This window comes from Seriola lalandi, unplaced genomic scaffold (assembly GCF_002814215.2).
Source record: "Seriola lalandi dorsalis isolate HSWRI2012SDOR001 ecotype SW California unplaced genomic scaffold, Sedor1 jcf7180002054904, whole genome shotgun sequence".
Lineage (NCBI taxonomy): Eukaryota > Metazoa > Chordata > Actinopteri > Carangiformes > Carangidae > Seriola > Seriola lalandi.
Genome location: NW_019525456.1, coordinates 26,598 through 44,329, shown reverse-complemented (window position 1 = coordinate 44,329; position 17,732 = coordinate 26,598). Strand labels below are relative to the sequence as shown.

Genomic DNA, 17,732 nt, shown 5'->3' with positions numbered 1-17,732 from the left:
CCCCCAGAGCAGCAGAGTCCTGTTTGTGTTTGTGTTTGACCGTCGAGTTAAAGTCCCGTTTACAGCTTTAATTATTCGTCAGTTAATCATGACTTATTCACTGGTTGCAGCCAGTTCTTTCAAAGTAAAAGCCCTCCAGTCATTCCTCTTTGCTGCGGGCCGCTGTGGTCCCTCTAACTCCAGACGACGACCTCGTCACTGTGCGTCATCCTTTAATAAACACGTCGCCTCTGTTGATAGAAATAGTTTCTACCAGAAACGTTTCCAAACTTTAACTTTAACAAACCTCTGTTCACTGGCTGCAGGACGTCTCAGATGTGAAAGCTCGTCTCTTCCGTCCGTCCCACGATCACGACTGGAACTAAAAGGCGTCAGAGCTTCTGCAGTTTTTTAAATCTCGGCTGAAGACACATTTTTACTCACTGACCTTTCAGTCCGTCCTCATGTTCAGAGTTCTCTTCTTTCGATCCTTGTTGTTTCTCGTTTTTGTGTTTTTGTCTGTTTAGCATCAGACTGCCCTTATACAGGATTTATATTGAGGTTATTCATTCAGTTGTTCACACTCATAAACAAGTTGACTGAACGTCCCTCCACCTCAGTGCTGATCTCCACCGTGTTGTGTTCACAGGCGGCGGCGGCGGGCGCCCTGATTGAGAAGGCCGTCCACTCGGGGATGATCAACCCGAGCCGCCAGTGGCAGAGCCTGAAGCACAACGGCCCCGTGGCTCAGTTCCACTTCCAGGTCCGCCTCAGCTGCGACGAGCACTACTACGGCTTCGGCTGCAACAAGTTCTGCCGCCCGCGGGACGACTTCTTCGGCCACTACGAGTGCGACCACAACGGCAACAAGACGTGCCTGGAGGGCTGGTCGGGTCCGGACTGCAACACCGGTGAGTCTCGCTCTCTTCTCTCTGTTAAAGAAACGTTCTGCAGTTTTTTATATCGTTTCTCTGCCTTTTATTCTGACGATCCACGTCCACAGACTTCCTGCTGAGATGAACCGTCACAGTTTAGTCTTTCACTGTTGTTGTCAGAGTGAATTTATTGTAGTGTGGTAATACACAATCCTCCTTCCTCTGGTGCTTTCAAATGCCTGTGGGAAACTTCAAACAGCCGCGACCGCAGAGTCGGCCGCTGACAGAGACAAAGAAATCCATATGAATGTGTCGATGTTTTCTGCTTGTTCCTCTGTGAGCAGCGATCTGCAGACAGGGCTGCAGCACGGACCACGGATCCTGTAAAGTCCCTGGAGAATGCAAGTGAGAACCCACGTCCATTTGTTTTGCTTGTACTGGTTTGGGGTAGTTAGTCAGAGAAGCCTGGAGGGAAGCAGAGACACTGACAAGATGAAGCAAATATTCATGTGATTCTTATCAGTATTTAGTGTTTTCTTTAAAACGCTTTAGTTCTCTGTGTATTTTCCTTTTTTGTTTTCTTTTAGATTAGATCAGATGTTCTGTACTGAGTCCCAGCGTCACAGCAGCGAAGTGGCAGCAACTAATACCAGAAAGATAAATAATAGATATGATATAATATGCAGGATTTGATATTTACACAAATGTACAAAGTAAGATGGCGTGTGTTGCTCCTGACAGTACGAGTAACTTCTGTGTTGGTTGTTTCCCTTTAAATAATATATAAACATATAAACTGAAATGATACTGACTCTAAAGTTCAGACTGATGACAGTACTGACTGTGTGTGTGTGTGTGTGTGTGTGTGTGTGTGTGTGTGTGTGTGTGTGTGTGTGTCAGGTGTCTGTACGGCTGGCAGGGGGAGTACTGTGATCAGTGTATCCCTCATCCTGGCTGCGTTAACGGCAGCTGTGTGGAGCCCTGGCAGTGTCTGTGTGACACCAACTATGGAGGACAGCTGTGTGACAAAGGTAAACACACACACACACACACACACACGCACACACACACACACACACACACACACACACACACACTCTACATTTTCAGCAGCAACATTTCACCCTCATCACGTTACAAGAACCAGGGCAGTGATTGGTCAAATGTAAAAGCTGCAAGTAGAATTCAGAGTAAATCTGTTCATTACAGATGATAAATATTAATGAGCTGCCTTAATGATTAATATTAATTATTACCTCAGATCTGAACACGTGCGGGACGCGGCAGCCATGTTTGAACAGAGGAACCTGCAGCAACACGGGACCAGACAAATACCACTGCTCCTGCCCCGACGGCTTCTCTGGAGTCAACTGTCAGAGAGGTGAGGGGGGCGGGGTCGACGCTTCGTTTCCCACGGCAATATCCGTGTTATAGTCAGTATCCCCAGAGGATGAACCATTCATAATCTGGACATTTCCTCTGGTGCCATTATGAGGAAAAATATTCCACCTCTGCATAAGAAATAAAATAAGAATAAAGACTTAGACTTTCATGAAATAGTCTGATCCCATTCCTGCTCCCCAGAGGTTGAACCACTACAGCCACCGTGTTTAATGTCCATTAGAAACCGTAGAAGAAGAAGCTCCTTCCAGCATCTGTTCCCGCCTCGTAATCATCCTGTTTAGACATTTTCTTAGCATCAAATATAATCCAGGTGATTGGTGCTTGTTTCCATGGTTACATTGCTAACAAAAATAGCTCGTAGCTAATTCAGCGAGATTGACCCACTGATTGTAACCACTGAGCCTCGTCTCCACAGCGGACCACGCCTGTCTGTCCAACCCCTGTTTGAACGCAGGCAGCTGTGTGGAGACCAGTCAGGGTTTCGAGTGTCGCTGCGCCCCCGGCTGGACCGGACCCTCCTGCTCCATCAGTAAGCTCCATCTCCTCTCCTTCAGCTTTTATTTGATCCTCGACTGCTGGACTGAATTGTCTGTGTGTCTCAGATGTGGACGAGTGTCTGGTGAACCCCTGCAGTCATGGAGGAACCTGCCAGGACCTGGTTAATGGTTTCAAGTGCACCTGTCCTCCTCAGTGGACCGGAAAGACCTGCCTCATCGGTGAGTCCTCCTTCAGTCCACAGAACCGGAACTTTTTCATTTCAGAAAAGGTTTGACAGGCTGTTCAGGAAACTTTTTATTTAAGTTATAATTCTTCCGTTGTGGAGATTTGCCATCGTTTGATGTGGATCTCGTTGTTCATAAACCTCCACCTCGGGCTCCGTCCTCCGCCTCCTTCATTCTGGGACTCCGGAGGTTTTTGTTCCTAATCTCCAGGATGATCTCCGGAGGGATGGTTATGGTTTGGGGGCTCAGCTTCCGAGATCGCCCCACCACAGCGCTAATCCACCGCCGTCCACAAACTACCAACCACTCAACCTTTAACTGTGGCTGGTTAGTTTGGACTGCCAGCTCTCGTTGTGGAGCCTGTTTTCCACTGCTGAGTGAGTCTGGACACATCCACCGCTCTCAGATGTTACTAATGCTCCTGACTCAAAGCCAGACTCAGAATAGCAACTGAGGACTCCAAATCAACCCATTAACACTGTTTACATTTCACTATTCCAGACACTCAGGAATGACATTTGTTCCATCTGTTGTCAGCGTGCTGTGACTCCTGACCTTTGACAGCTGTGTCCCTGGTTGTTCATTGACTTTGGTTAAATGGTGAAAACTAACGAAGCATCATTAAGGCAACACTATATAACTGGAAAGGAGCCACTGTGAACACAAGGCATCTGCAGGATGATGCTAAATGCTAAAATGTAGTGGAACAAAATCATAAAGTCAACAAACGGATTCAGTATCTATCTACAGTTAGCTAACAAGCTAACTTAGACCAGACCAAGCAAGACTTTTTTATTTAGAAGTTATTTAATTTGAAATCTAACATCAGTTGTGTTTACAGCCATGCTACATGCTAGCAGCTTTTCAAGGTTGTGGTTAGGTGTGGCACTGCTTTGAGCTAAACGGTAGCATGGCAATATGCTAACAATGACCAGGTTTAGCAGGTATATTAATTAAGATGTTCACCATCCTAGTCCAGCATATTAGTATGATAACATTTATTAATTAGCACAAAAAATGTACAGCTAAGGTTGAAATATCTGTATATTAATATCATCTTTGGCTACAAAATCTTTCAAACGGAGTCCATGCTAACCGCTGTCAGTGAATCGTAGCGATGTAGCATGTGTTAGCCTTAAATCTTCTGACATTATTATTACACCCAGATCTTTTCCCTCTGTCGGTTTAAAAAAAACCAGCTGTGTGTCGTTTTCTTCCTTTAATCAAGCATCAAGATGGAGGAGTGTAAGGCAGCGCTCCGTCTCTCCTGCTGTCTGCAGGGCGCTCTGCTTTCTCTCTAATTTGTTTATCATCGTGTTTCAGATGCCAACGAGTGTGACGACAACCCCTGCATCAACGCCAACTCCTGCCGAAATCTGATTGGAGGATACTTCTGCGAGTGCCTCCCCGGCTGGACGGGCCAGAACTGCGACACCAGTGAGTAAGACGCTCCAACGCCACAATAATCTGTATGAGTGAGGAGGAGAAGGGAGGAGGCAGCTGCCAGAACATTCAGCCCACAGCAATAACAATTATCTTTATTTGTATATGAAACGTTTACAAAAGGCTTTTGTTTTAAACTTAGTTTGAGGAATTTTTTGTTCCAAAACAAAAAAATACAATGGAAAGAGAGTTTTGAAATCCGTGAAGGTTCAGCAGCAGCATGTTAGTGAGGACTGGAAGACGTGACGATGATTCTCACATACATCACTAGGTTCTTCCCACAGATGTTGTTTAATGTGTTAAATCTGGTCCATCAATCGGTTTTGGTGTTTCAACTTTTTCATCAAATACTCTCGATGTTGTTGGTTTAAAACTCGTTGAACTCGTATCACATACAGCTACTGTGTCCGGGTCCAGACTTACAAGTTCAACACAGCCTCAGCTTTTACTTTAACATTTCTTTTCTGTGTTTGTGCAGTTAAATAATTTAATAAAGCTTTTTTCAACAAGCTTTAAAAAACCTTTAACCGTTTGTTAAAGGGAAATCCTCCCTCCATCTCTGTCGTTTCACTTATAGTTGAACTTTAAAGCTCCATATTCTGGGCTTGGTGACTGCTTTGTTGTGACATCACAAAGTTCCAGAAGTCCTGACGGCTGGTTTTAAGGCTCAGTTTCTGAATACAGGCTGTGTGCATTTCTCTGTGGACTGAGGCTTTGATACTTTCACAGTATTAATATAGAAGCTAGAGCTGATCTATAATCTATAATCACACTACACATGGACACACACCTTTACACTGGAGGAGCTTTAAGTGTTTTACATCCCTGTTGTTTCCAAGATAAAGAAGAGAAACTTCCAGAACAATCGTGTTTGAAATCTTTTCAAAAACAAGCTGACATGAAACTTGTTGTGGATTGTTTCTTCAGATATCAACGACTGTCGCGGCCAGTGTCAGAACGGAGCTACATGCAAGGTGAGGAGCCTTTTGTTTTCCCTGTGCAACACACACACACACACACACACACACACACACACACACACACACACACACACACTTTCTTCTTCAACACAGCAACAAACGGCAAACACTGAGCCATGTAGAACAGGGGCGTAACTGTGTGTGTGTGTGCGTGTGTGTGCGTGTGTGTGTGTGTGTGTGTGTGTGTGTGTGTGTGTGTGTGTGTGTGTGGCCTCCCATGACAACAGCAGATCAGATTTCTCCAAACTGTCTCATTTCCCAACAGCAGATAAACAGTCTGTCCTCGTTCTTTTCCACTGGAGATTATTTTTTCTGCCTTTCTTCTTCTCACAATGGTTTCTTGTTTACGGATTCGAGTCAGATCACGTTACATCGGCAGCAGTTGATGTGATCATGCACAGTGTACACAGTGTGATTTATAGTATTTATGGGTCAGTGTCATCACAAACCATTAACAAAATCAGAGTGAAGGTAATTTGAACAACGTCTCCCCAGAGGCCAAAACAATATCTCAGTTTCAAACCATAATAACGTGGCTATAAATGTCTACAAATGGTGCGTTCAAGACGACGGTAAATTGGAAACTTCTGTTCACACATCAACTGTGAAAACAATATGGACGCCTGCGGTAACATCTTCACACTTTGTTGTTGTCTTTACAATGAACACGGAAAGTGTCTGAGGTGAATGTACTTCTGTTTAAAGTCAAATACAAAATAGTTGAACATAAATAGCAAAGAGAACGATAATAAAAACAATCTGTGTAAAAACAAACACAACATGAATCCTGTAAATGTAAATATATCACATACAGTAGTAAATAACATGTTAAATGTAATTAAATAGTGTTTGTGATATTACCATCCCTACTAGTGATGATGGCGGATGCCATGATTGTAGTTGTTATGACGTCAAATCCTGCCTTGAAATAATTTTTTTCTGAGTCTGACCTTGTAATTTCCAACTTTCCAACGTGTCGTGAACGCAGCATTAGTTTGGCTTAAAAGCTAACGTCAGTTTCTGCCTGGTTGTTTAAAATCACTGTGACGCTGAAAAGAGACAAATAAATCAGTTGGACTCGAACATACAAGCAAACAGACATTACAGAGTAATGCTTTAATAAACTGTGACACTGTTAGCACATCCGCTACAACTCAAATTTGGCTAGTTAGCTTTGCGCTAACTAGACTTCTCAATATAGCGCTTCATTAAGCTGCTTGATGTTGACACATTTTTCTATATTTAATATTAAATGCTTCCTCGTGAGGAGAGAAGACTGTTTGATTTCTGTCAATCAAATGTTTGTAGTGTTGCACAGTTAGCCTGTTAGCTACATTAGCGCTATCAGGTTTGTTGACCATCAGTCCAGTCCGTCCAGCAAATCTAAAAACTGATACGCGATTTAGAAGTTTAACAAATGAGGACAGCTTTTTTATTTTTTAAATCTGTTTATTGATAATAAAGTAAAATAAAATATAAATACTAAATACAATACTTATATTGTACTTGTAAACAAGTACAATATATTTTACAATTTGAAAAAGGAAAAAAGAAAAAGAAAAAAATAGGGCATTAAGATGAAGAGAGACTCGTGGTTCTCAGGGTTCATCAGAGCGGGACATTTAGACAGTAACAGGTGATCACAGTAGTAACTCTGTCCGTGTCCGTCTTTCAGGACCTGGTCAACAGTTATAAGTGCGTGTGCTCGCCGGGTTTCGGCGGCGAACACTGTGACAAAGACGTGGACGAGTGCGCCAGCGGGCCGTGTCTCAACGGCGGCCGTTGCCATGATGAAGTGAACGGCTTCCACTGTCTGTGTCCACCCGGTTTCTCTGGAAGTCGCTGTCAGGTGAGCTGTTGCAAAGCCACGCCCACTTCTGTAACCTGGGAGGTTTCATTTTTGGATGTAAACCATATTAACAAACAAACATTTACCAGGATTCAGCAGCAGGTGGTTTTCCTAACGTCTGTTGTGATTTAACCTGCTGCTCATAAGAGTTTATTGAATTAAATAATAATAATTAGATTATTAGAAAATATTAATTTTCAAATTTTAAAAAGTTTGAGAATCACACAAAAAGGGAATGAATGAAGGAACCGTACACCTCCACTTAATGTTGAAATGTTTGAAATTCAATATATAAACCAGATTAATTATAATGTGTGTTGATGCAGCGATGGTGGGAGGTAACATCATCACACAGAATCAAACGGCTGTTTATCTTCTCTTTCTTCTCTTTCCCGCCTCATGTTCAGAGATAATCGCTGTAACTTTACACCACGTCTTTGTCTGACCGGCTCACAACGCAAACCTCAACCTGAAAGAAACTGAGTTAAAGATGTTTGCAGTCATACTGATGGATTTATTAACTGTTTAAAAGATAATCAATATTGTTATCATCATTTAAAATCTTGTGTGTTGATGTGCACCCCACAGCCTGACATCATCCTCTCAAAGGTGTGTTGGCGACCTGTATATGGTTACCATGGAGACGTGTATTGTGCAGGTGTCATAGAAACAGTGCTGAAGCTGAGCTGTTCCGTCTCTCTACAGTTGGATATCGATTACTGCCTCCAAAGTCCGTGTCAAAATGGCGGCCATTGTTTCAACCTGGCGTCCGACTACGTCTGTAAATGTCCCGAGGACTACGACGGCAGGAACTGCTCGCGCCTGAAGGACCACTGCCGCACCACGCCCTGCAAAGGTTCACATTCAGTCTACGTTCAGTTACTCATCGCTGTCCCGTTTTCCATACACACTTAGCATCAACCTTAGCATAGCCATACGTTTCAGATAATAAATAATGATGAGCAACAAAAGCTAACGTCTTCACACAAGTAAAAGTGGCTTTTTCTAGGCTTTGGTTTTCGTACACTGGTTCCTGCCTTGATGCTAAGCTAAGCTAACAGGCAGGTGTCAAACTGGAACAAAGGACCCCAGTTGTTTTTTTCCTTCTAATTGTTGCACAAAAAAAATAATTTAAAGGAAATTGGCAAAAGAAAATGTAAATGAATGAACATTCCCATGTAGATGAAAAACGTTCCTTCCTCTGTCCGCTCTTCCTCCTCCTCCTCTTCCCCAGTGATTGACAGCTGCACAGTGGCCGTGGCGTCCAATAGCACGCCGGGCGGAGTGCGTTTGATTTCGTCCAACGTGTGCGGCCCCCACGGGCGGTGTCGGAGTCACGCCGGCGGTCAGTTCAGCTGCGAGTGTGAGGAGGGATTCACCGGGACCTACTGCCATGAGAGTGAGTGCATGAGGCTTTGAGTAATTATTATTTACAATTATATTTTTATTTTAATATTATTTCCTTCCTTTTCTCTCTGTGTCTCTCAGACATAAACGACTGTGAGAGCGCCCCCTGTCTGAACGGAGGGACCTGTATCGATAAAATCAGTCAGTATCAGTGTATCTGTGCTGAAGGCTGGGACGGCCCCACCTGCCAGAACAGTGAGTCCTCTTCCTCCTCCTCGCTTCTCTTCCTCAGCAGCAGCAGCAGTAACGTGTTACAGCGGCCATGTTGGAGGTGTTGTTGACGTAGTTTTGTCTCGTTGTGGCTCAGACATCGACGACTGCAGCTCTGCTCCCTGTCAGAACCGAGGCGTCTGTCGAGACCTGGTCAGTGATTTCTACTGCGAGTGTAACAACGGCTGGAAGGGAAAGACCTGCCACTCCAGTAAGTCCTGTGTGTGTGTGTGTGTGTGTGTGTGTGTGTGTGTGTGTGTGTGTGTGTGTGTGTGTAAAACTTTGTTTTTTTAATGTGTCACATTTCTGCATAATTTTCTTTCTGGCCTTTGACCCTGTTTTCATTCCCCCCAAAAATTCAATTATCATCATGATTTATAAAATACAAAATTTATTACATTTGGAAAAGTTGTGTATGACCTGACTGTTATTTATATAATATACATTTTTAACCAGTTTTATGTATTTGTAAATCAAAGTTATATTTAATAAATGTTACCATTAACAGATCAAGGCAATTCAAAGTGTTTTAAACATGACATAAAACCATTAAGACAAAATAGAAAAGAAAAAGTGCAGGATATGAATAAACTGTCCATTAAAGGCAGCGAGAAACAGAAAGTTTTAAGTCCCAAAAAAGAACCGAGATTACGGCTAACACTGCTCGCTAACATTAGCATGTTAAGCATGTTGCATTGCAGCTTCTTATGCTATGTTGTGTTATGTGCTTGTTATGACTTGCCCTTTGTCTTATTGAACTGATTTAGCGGTTGAGCTTTAGTGTTTTGAAATAAGGCTCCTGCCAAACTGGGAGCTGTAAATGCTAAATTGCTAAAAATGTATGTGTCATTAGCATTTTCTTTAAATGTGAGAGTTGAGACGAGTTTTATTTCGATAGAATTATTAGCATTGGCATATTGTCGTATAGTAAGCATTCATTACAAGTTAGCTTATTACAGTGAGCATGCATAGTTTTTTCATTTTAACATGCCAATTGTTGGCGTCGTTTATGCTGTATTGATCGTGCTAATCAGCTCATCAATTAAAAACAAAGCACATTTGAAAACATTCTGTATTAGAAGTGACAGTAAAACACTATACGACTTATGTTCTATAGTGTTTGTTTTGCAGGAGAGGATCTCTGTGAAACTAAAGCTGAAGCTGCTGTGAACTTATTCTGACTCAGCTGTTTTTACTTCCAGGGGAGAGTCAGTGTGACGAGGCGACCTGTAACAACGGAGGAACCTGCTACGATGAAGGAGACGCCTTCAAGTGTGTGTGCGCTGCAGGCTGGGAGGGGGCCACCTGTAACATCGGTCAGTCTCACAACACCTGTGTGTTTGTTTAAAGTGTTTCCATGGTAACCGCGGCGCTGACAGTCCCGTTTGTCTCTCCAGCGAAGAACAGCAGCTGTCTGCCGAGTCCCTGCGAGAACGGAGGAACCTGCGTGGTCGACGGAGACTCGTTCAGCTGCGTCTGTAAGGAGGGCTGGGAGGGCGCCACCTGCAGCCACAGTGAGTCACTGCACACCACGACACTGACCGACCACCAACATGCACCACAGTTCAAGTTGTAGAGATGTAGTCGATTAATCGATGAGTCAATTGACAAATAATTTGCAACTATTTTGCTTTTTTTTTTTTTTTTTAAACAAAATTTTCTGATGTCAGTTTCTTAAACATGAACATTTTCACATTTCATTTGTCCTCTGTGATAGTAAACATAATATCTTTGGGAGCTTTAAGTGAAGATGTCAGCTGGGCTTTGAGAGATCGTGAAGGATATTTTTCACAATTTTCTGACATTGGATTGACCAAATTACTATATAGAAAATAATTGTCGATTTAATCAGAGATAAAAAAAAAATAGCCATTAGCTGTCGCTTTAAAGTGTCTGTCTGAAGATATTACATTGAAGAGACTCACAACTCAGTTCACTTGTCACAGTTAGCGCTATACAGCCATAACTATACAGCTATACAGTTTTGAGGCATAATAAAATTTGAAAAAAGCTTTTCCCACATTGTTCCCACTTCTGTCACACTTGCTAATGTGTTCTCAGAGTTAAAAACAACAACAAAAAAACAACAACATGCTAATATTAGCAAGAAGTGTTAGCATTAACCTCATAACACACGTGTAGTTTTAGTGACTTGAGGCTCCATTAACAAACATCTGGATTCATCTTCTGGGGACCGTGAACGGCTGTTCTGAAATGTAATAACAGACTAAAAGAGACACAGTGAGCGCAAGCTAACACAACGTTGTCTTTATTTTCCAGATGCCAACGACTGCAGTCCTCATCCCTGGTGAGTTTGACTGAATTAGACATTTGTGCTTTGGACGGGGACGGACACACACACACACACACACACACACACACACACACACACACACACACACACACACACACACACAACTGCCTGAGTAGCATTTTTGACATCAGACATTTGGTTTGAAGCTCTAGGTGTCAGAAATCCCTGCAGCAGCACATCATCCATCACTTCAAGTCAAAACACGAGGCAGTTACATTTGGAGTTGTGATTATTTTTTGTGATAAACCTTCGCATGTCGCATTAAATTCTCCTTTTTTGGCCTCCTCCTCCTCCTCGTTTGTCCTTTCAACAAATCAAATCTGGAACAAAACAGGAACAAAACAACAAAGTCTCTGCCAGTTTCGCTTTTATCTGCTCAGCTCCCACTCTTCTCTCCAAACCGCAGAGTCAGAAACTGCTCATATCTTTAAAAAACACCGATCAGGAGAGAAAAAAAAAAATGTTTTTCCGTCTATAATTAAGATTAGGGTTAGAATGAGGGTTCCAGCTCAGTTAGGTCAGGCTTCTTGATTTATAGCTACGGTGGGAAATTATGGTGAATTCAAACCATTTTTCCTCCAGTGGATAAAATTCTGTTGTTTTGCCTCTTTTTTTGTTCCAGTAGTTGAAAGTGTTGTTATTACTCGGGAGTGTAGACTGTACATGTCAGTGACCGTCTCTGTCCTCCTGCAGCTATAACAGCGGGACCTGTGTCGATGGAAACAACTGGTATCGCTGTGAATGTGCTCCGGGATTCGCCGGTCCAGACTGCAGGATCAGTGAGTGTTGACCTCTGACCGCTTAACATGTATCCCTCCGCTTACTTTACTCTCTCTTCTCTCACTGGCTTTCAGTTCCTGCCTCAGTGCCTTTGAGCCAGACTCTCTTCCAAACCTCAGCAGCTTTCAGAGTCGATCACATCTCTGACACTCAGTAAAATCCTCTTGTTCTCCAGAGTCGGTTCCGTCTCTGTGTCCAGTACATGACGTGTTTAGCCTAGCTTAGCACAAAGACTGGAAGCAGGGGGAAACTGCTAGCCTTGCTCCATAAAAAGAAAACAAAATCCACCTTAACAACTCAATCAGAAAAATAATCTGCAGTTATTTTAATTAATTGTTGAACACGTTTCAAGCAAAAATAATAAATTAGTTAAATTCGCTGGCTTCTTCAAATTAGATTTTTTTTTTCAATACTTTGTTTATTGGCTTTTGTTCATTTTAAATTTAGAGTAAAGCAGAACATTCAACCCCTCCCCCACCCCCCCCAAAAAACAACTGTCTAAATAAAACTAAATAAACATAACTTTGAATATTGAGTTATGCGTATAGGTTGAGGTGATTATGGCCGAGAATCAAAATAATTAGATTAATATGCACACGTTTTTACATACAATATACCTATACTGTATATACACAAGTCAGAAATCATCAATAAGTAATTAAAGATCAATTAAAAGAAACAAGCGTATCATTCGGTTATCATCCTCAGATGTGATTTTTAAATGCGTTTTTCTTCGTCTCACGATTGTAAACTGAATATCTTTGGGTTTTGGACTCTTGGTCTCAGAGGAAATGCTACTCGAAGACAGACCTCGGGTTCTAGAAACTTGCGAAGGATATTTTAAAAATGTCCTGGCATTTTAAAGTCTAAACAGTTGATCGTTTAATTTAAAAAATACTCAAGTTAATTCATGATGGAAAGACTTATTTGCAGCCCTCCTGTCGTACAGATTCCTCTCTGCCTGACTGGTTTCTCAGCCTCCACCTTCTCTTTGTTAATAACGAGGGACAGATTTATTTACAGTGGATGTTCTGAGAACACAGTTGAAAACAATTACTTAAATAATTTCTCTTTCAGACATCAATGAGTGCCAGTCGTCACCCTGCGCCTTCGGCTCCACCTGCGTGGATGAAATTAACGGTTACCGCTGCATCTGTCCCCCGGGAAGAACTGGCCCCCGCTGCCAAGAAGGTAAAAGCTCCTCTCTGCTGTCAGACACTTTGTCCGACTTATATATATTGTTGTGACTGTGACAACAACTATGAGACATATTTTACACTTTCTCCTGTGTATGGTCTAAGATATTTTAGAAAATAAAAGAAAACGCTTTCCGCTGACTTAAAGTACTGAGTCTTTCATAGAACTGTAGTGGAGTCATTGGGATGATGCTGGTTTTGTGTTGCAGTGTCGGGGAGGCCGTGTGTGGTCGGAGGGCTGGTGGCTCTGGACGGAAGCAGGTGGGACAAAGACTGCAACAGCTGCCGCTGTCACAACGGGAGAGTCACCTGCACAAAGGTAGGACTGAGGTTTCGACTGTGTGCAATCACATTAACGTTTATGCTGTTGCACATTCAGTCTTCAAGACATTTTCCAGTTCCACTTGTTCCATGTGCAGAAAGCTTCATAAGCACATTGAAAAATAACATTTCTAGAAACCTTTTTCTGTCTTGTAGAAAGTCACAGATATATGGTATTGTTGTGTATGTTGACCAGTAAGAAACAAAAATAGCAGCAGGCAAGGGCGTAGGTTTGTATATGGACAGTAGGGACATGTCCGCACCAATATTTTGGGAGGACGAAGTCATATTAGATCATTCCAGTGTGTCCGCCAAGATGCTACATCTCCAAGACTATGGATTTAGGCATGCTAACATTTGATTGGCTGAAAAGGCAGGGGCTATCTGAAGGTTCACATCATGAGAGAATATCATAGTGGTAACTAACGTCACCAGAAAAATGTCAACTGATGTTATTTAACCATGTTAGCTAGTGTTAACTAGCAAGCTAACCCTGGCTTCTGTGTTCTGTAGGCTAGCAGTCAGGTTGCTAGCAGGAGTAAAGATAAAATGGTGAATATATCAAAGTATGAGTTTCATTATTGTCGAGAAATCCCATGAAAATGTCGCCATGACGTTTTTTATGCCATACTATACTATAATTTATGGTGGTACAGTGGTTAGAACTACTGCCTCCACAGCGAAGGGGTTCCGGGTTGGTACCCCGGGCTTTTTATACCTTCCTAAGCAAAGACAACACAAGATGATCTAACTTCCTCTGACTTTCGTCTCCGACAGCTTTGGTGTGGACCAAAACCCTGCAGCCTCCACAGTAAGACTCATGGCTCCGAGTGTCTGGCCGGTCAGACCTGCGTCGCCGTCCAGGACGAGCGCTGCTTCGTCAAGCCCTGCCCCAGCCAGGGGGAATGCTGGAGCCCCGGCCACCGGGCCCCGCCCACAGCCAGGTGTCACCCAGAGAGCAGGTGCGCCAACGTCACCTTCACCTTCAACAAGGACATCATGGCGAAGGTCAGTCTCGGTTTCCTTCGTCTGCTCGCACCTTCTGAATTTCTCAGTTTCCAGACTATTTGACTTGGTGCTGTAGCTGATGTTTTCCCTCTGGGCTGCGACAGGGCGTGACGGTGGAGCAGGTTTGTCGAGAGCTCAGGACCCTCTATGTTGTCAAGAACCTGTCCTCCGATTCCTCCGTCTCCTTGACCTGCGAGCTGTCGCTCAGCACCAACAACGAGATCCACGTCGCTATCGTAAGTCCCGCCTCTGGAAACATATGGTCCAGACACAACACTCTGCGGCCTCTGGAGCTGCTGATATGATCTAGTTGACGATTTCCAGTCGACTTCCAGTACGTCACATTAAACATTTACTGAAAGTCCTGAAGTGCAAAATGGAGAAGAATCATGAAATTTGAGGTTTTTAAAAAAAGTAGTGAGAAGAGATAAGAGCAGTGACGGGTTACAAAGCCCCCGCTGACATAACCAGTCAGCTTGAAGTGAAGTTTTGTAAGGTTAACAAATAGTCTGAAACCACTGTTGCTGCAGCCAGAAGAAGAAAACACGTCCTGTTCTCCAGACGAAACACAGAGCGTTTATTTAGACTGAACTGTCAGAGATAGACAGACCGACTCATAACGCTGTTTCCCTGCCGAATGTTTCAGTCCACGGAGAACCAGAGAGGGGGTTTGACGTTCGTCAAGGAGATCACAGATCAGATCATGGATCTGGTCAGCAAGAGGAGCGCCAACAGCTCCATCATCAGCGCCATCGCCGAGGTTCGAATCCAGAGACGGCAGAGCCACAACGCCACCGGTGAGTCGACACTGCATTTCTCTCTCATGTATTTGAGTGTGAAAGTTCATTCTTGACTTTGGACTCAAGGACCACTTACGAGGTTTTTCTGATGCCAAAGATCAGAAAGAGAGTTTTCGATCTCCTCACATACGACCACCTGTTATTAGGGCTGGGCGATGACTTTCTTTCTTTTTCACAGTTTTAAAAGTTTAAACAATTTTTTTAAAGTTCACGTGGTGACATGAAAGCTTAGGACGAAGAAGACCATGGGATGGGGTTGAAAGCTCCTAAACATCTTGAGTTAAGACTGTTTTGTAAAACTGGACGTGCATGTTTTGGGTTGGTGAATGGATGGATGATTTAATGCCCCACTTCTATCAATCAAACTTTATTGGTACAGCACTTTTCATACAGGTTAGTGCAGATAAAAGAGCTTCACAGACTGAAAGAAAAAAGGACAAATCACGTGAGAAAGCTGAAATGAGATTCAATCAAAAAGATTTAAAAAGCCGTAATAATTAGCAAAAAAAAACAACAGAAAATAGAAGTTTACAGTTGTGTCATCGTTAGGAGAGTGAAGGTCGTAGATGTTCAGGCGACACTCTGACCTCTGCTCCTCTCTCCATCCAGCAGACTACCTGGTGCCCCTGCTGGTTTCCGTGGTGATTGTCGTGTGGGTGTTGGCGGTTGCCTCGATGTTGCTATGGTGCGTGAAGAAGCGGAGGAAGCAGAGCGCCCACACGGGTGTCAGCACCCAGGCCGCCTCGTCATCTCTGGCGCCCGCGGCCGAGGACAACAACGCCCTCCACAACAGCGTCAGCACCACCCGTGAGCAGCTCAACCACATCAAGAACCCCATCGAGAAAAACCCGCCCAACCTCCATCAACAGCACCACCTCCTCCTCCATCACCACCTCTACGAGGACAAGAACTCCGTCAACGCCAAGATCAGGAAGTCAGACGGCGGGAGCCAATCGGATGAGGATGAGGTGGACAAGAGGCTGCAGAAGGCGAGGTTCTCCCGGGCGCCACCCGCGTACTCGCTGGTGGAATGGGAGGAGCGCCCCGCCCACCATACGTCAGGCAAACCCCCACACTGGACTAGCAAACAGGACAACAGGCATCTGCAGTCACAGAGCGTAAACAGGATGGAGTTCATCGTATAGCCACCGGGCGCAGAATGACAAGATCAGAAACTTGTCATTTTTTATTGTTTATTTTTTGTACAGAATTGAATTTCAGTGGATTCGCCGGCTTTGGATTTTTGCTGTTTAATTTATGTTTTGACTGACACTGGTCTGAACGGTCCACTGATTGGCTGGATCTCCGATTTCTGTGGACGATTGAACTCGGACATGCAGCGGCGTTCCTGAAAAAGCCTTTCACACTCGGTTTCAGTTTCATGAAATCAGTTTCATTCAAAAAAATGATTTGAGTTATTTGAACGTGCTGCTGACCTGTCGCACCGCAGCACCTGACCAATTTGGAAGAAAATATTTGTTTATTTTTGTTTGTTTTTTTTTTTTTGGGGGGGGGGGGGGGTTTAAGTGTCAGCAGTTGCTGTCAATATGAAGAATCGTCCATGTAGAATGTTTCTGTATAGATGTAAATAATTTTTAATTAATCATTGTGTATATTTGATTTATTAACTTAATCGTCAAGAGCCTTAAGATATTCTTTTTTATTTATGAGTTTAGAGTCGAAGGGTCGACAGCTTTGTAAGCTTCACACTTCCTGATGGAAATAGTTTTTTGATATATTTTTCATCATCGCCAAAAGTGTTCTTGAAAAAATAGTTTATTTTTAGCCTTTTGGATTTGGGCATTTTCGTGCCTCAATTAAATGTTTTGTACATCGTCTGTTGTTTGATACTGTTTTGTTGGTTTGTTTGCCAGAGGTTTTCTGTTGTAAGTACTTTACATGTAAATGGAAGGGGGGGGGGGGGGGGGGGTTGCTGTGTGGTTAGAGACAGATTTTGCTGCTGCAGGGTCTTTTTTTATACAAACCAACATGGTGGCAGACGTATCGCTTTTGCTACTGAAAAGAAAATCTCCAAGACGCAACTTTTTTGTGTAATAATTTGTATTTTTTTGTACAGTGTAAAACAAATAGAGCTGACAACAGGCTTTGTATCCTGTTCCCATGTGTTTGTAATAATCTGAGTGATCAAACCTGCATAATTAAGGAAGTACTTGAAAAGAGAGTTCAATAAGAATACTGTAGAGCCATTATGTGACATTTTGCCTGTCTTTGATTGGAGGATGAAATAAGGCTGTGAAACCATGTTTAGTTTCAGTCGTCAGCCCCTTTAGTTTATGATGGAGGAATAAAAAAAAAAAACGTCTTTCTCATGCGTTTCACTTTAGTGCTTTTTGGACCTTGAGAAATAAAAGTCTGTGTTCGTTACTGGCGACAGTGGATTGTTATTTTTTCGAGAGTCACAATCATGTCCCTCAGAGACGTTC

At 43.1% G+C, this 17,732-nt stretch overlaps 1 protein-coding gene across 1 annotated transcript in view; it reads left to right on the top strand.

Moving 5' to 3' along the window:
- Positions 1-17,673, top strand: part of LOC111672867 (protein jagged-1b-like) — a 30,968-nt gene extending 13,295 nt beyond the window's left edge. Inside the window, 23 exon segments of the mRNA XM_087169653.1 lie at positions 627-890; positions 1,199-1,259; positions 1,755-1,885; positions 2,116-2,235; positions 2,674-2,787; positions 2,861-2,974; positions 4,304-4,417; positions 5,351-5,397; positions 7,079-7,252; positions 7,958-8,108; positions 8,487-8,651; positions 8,741-8,854; positions 8,967-9,080; positions 10,072-10,185; positions 10,267-10,383; positions 11,150-11,177; positions 11,877-11,962; positions 13,041-13,154; positions 13,369-13,478; positions 14,258-14,488; positions 14,593-14,724; positions 15,135-15,285; positions 15,901-17,673. Of these exon segments, the coding sequence (XP_087025779.1) occupies positions 627-890; positions 1,199-1,259; positions 1,755-1,885; positions 2,116-2,235; positions 2,674-2,787; positions 2,861-2,974; positions 4,304-4,417; positions 5,351-5,397; positions 7,079-7,252; positions 7,958-8,108; positions 8,487-8,651; positions 8,741-8,854; positions 8,967-9,080; positions 10,072-10,185; positions 10,267-10,383; positions 11,150-11,177; positions 11,877-11,962; positions 13,041-13,154; positions 13,369-13,478; positions 14,258-14,488; positions 14,593-14,724; positions 15,135-15,285; positions 15,901-16,433 (3,299 nt within the window). The 3' untranslated portion in view covers positions 16,434-17,673.
- The last annotated feature ends 59 nt before the right edge of the window (positions 17,674-17,732 follow it).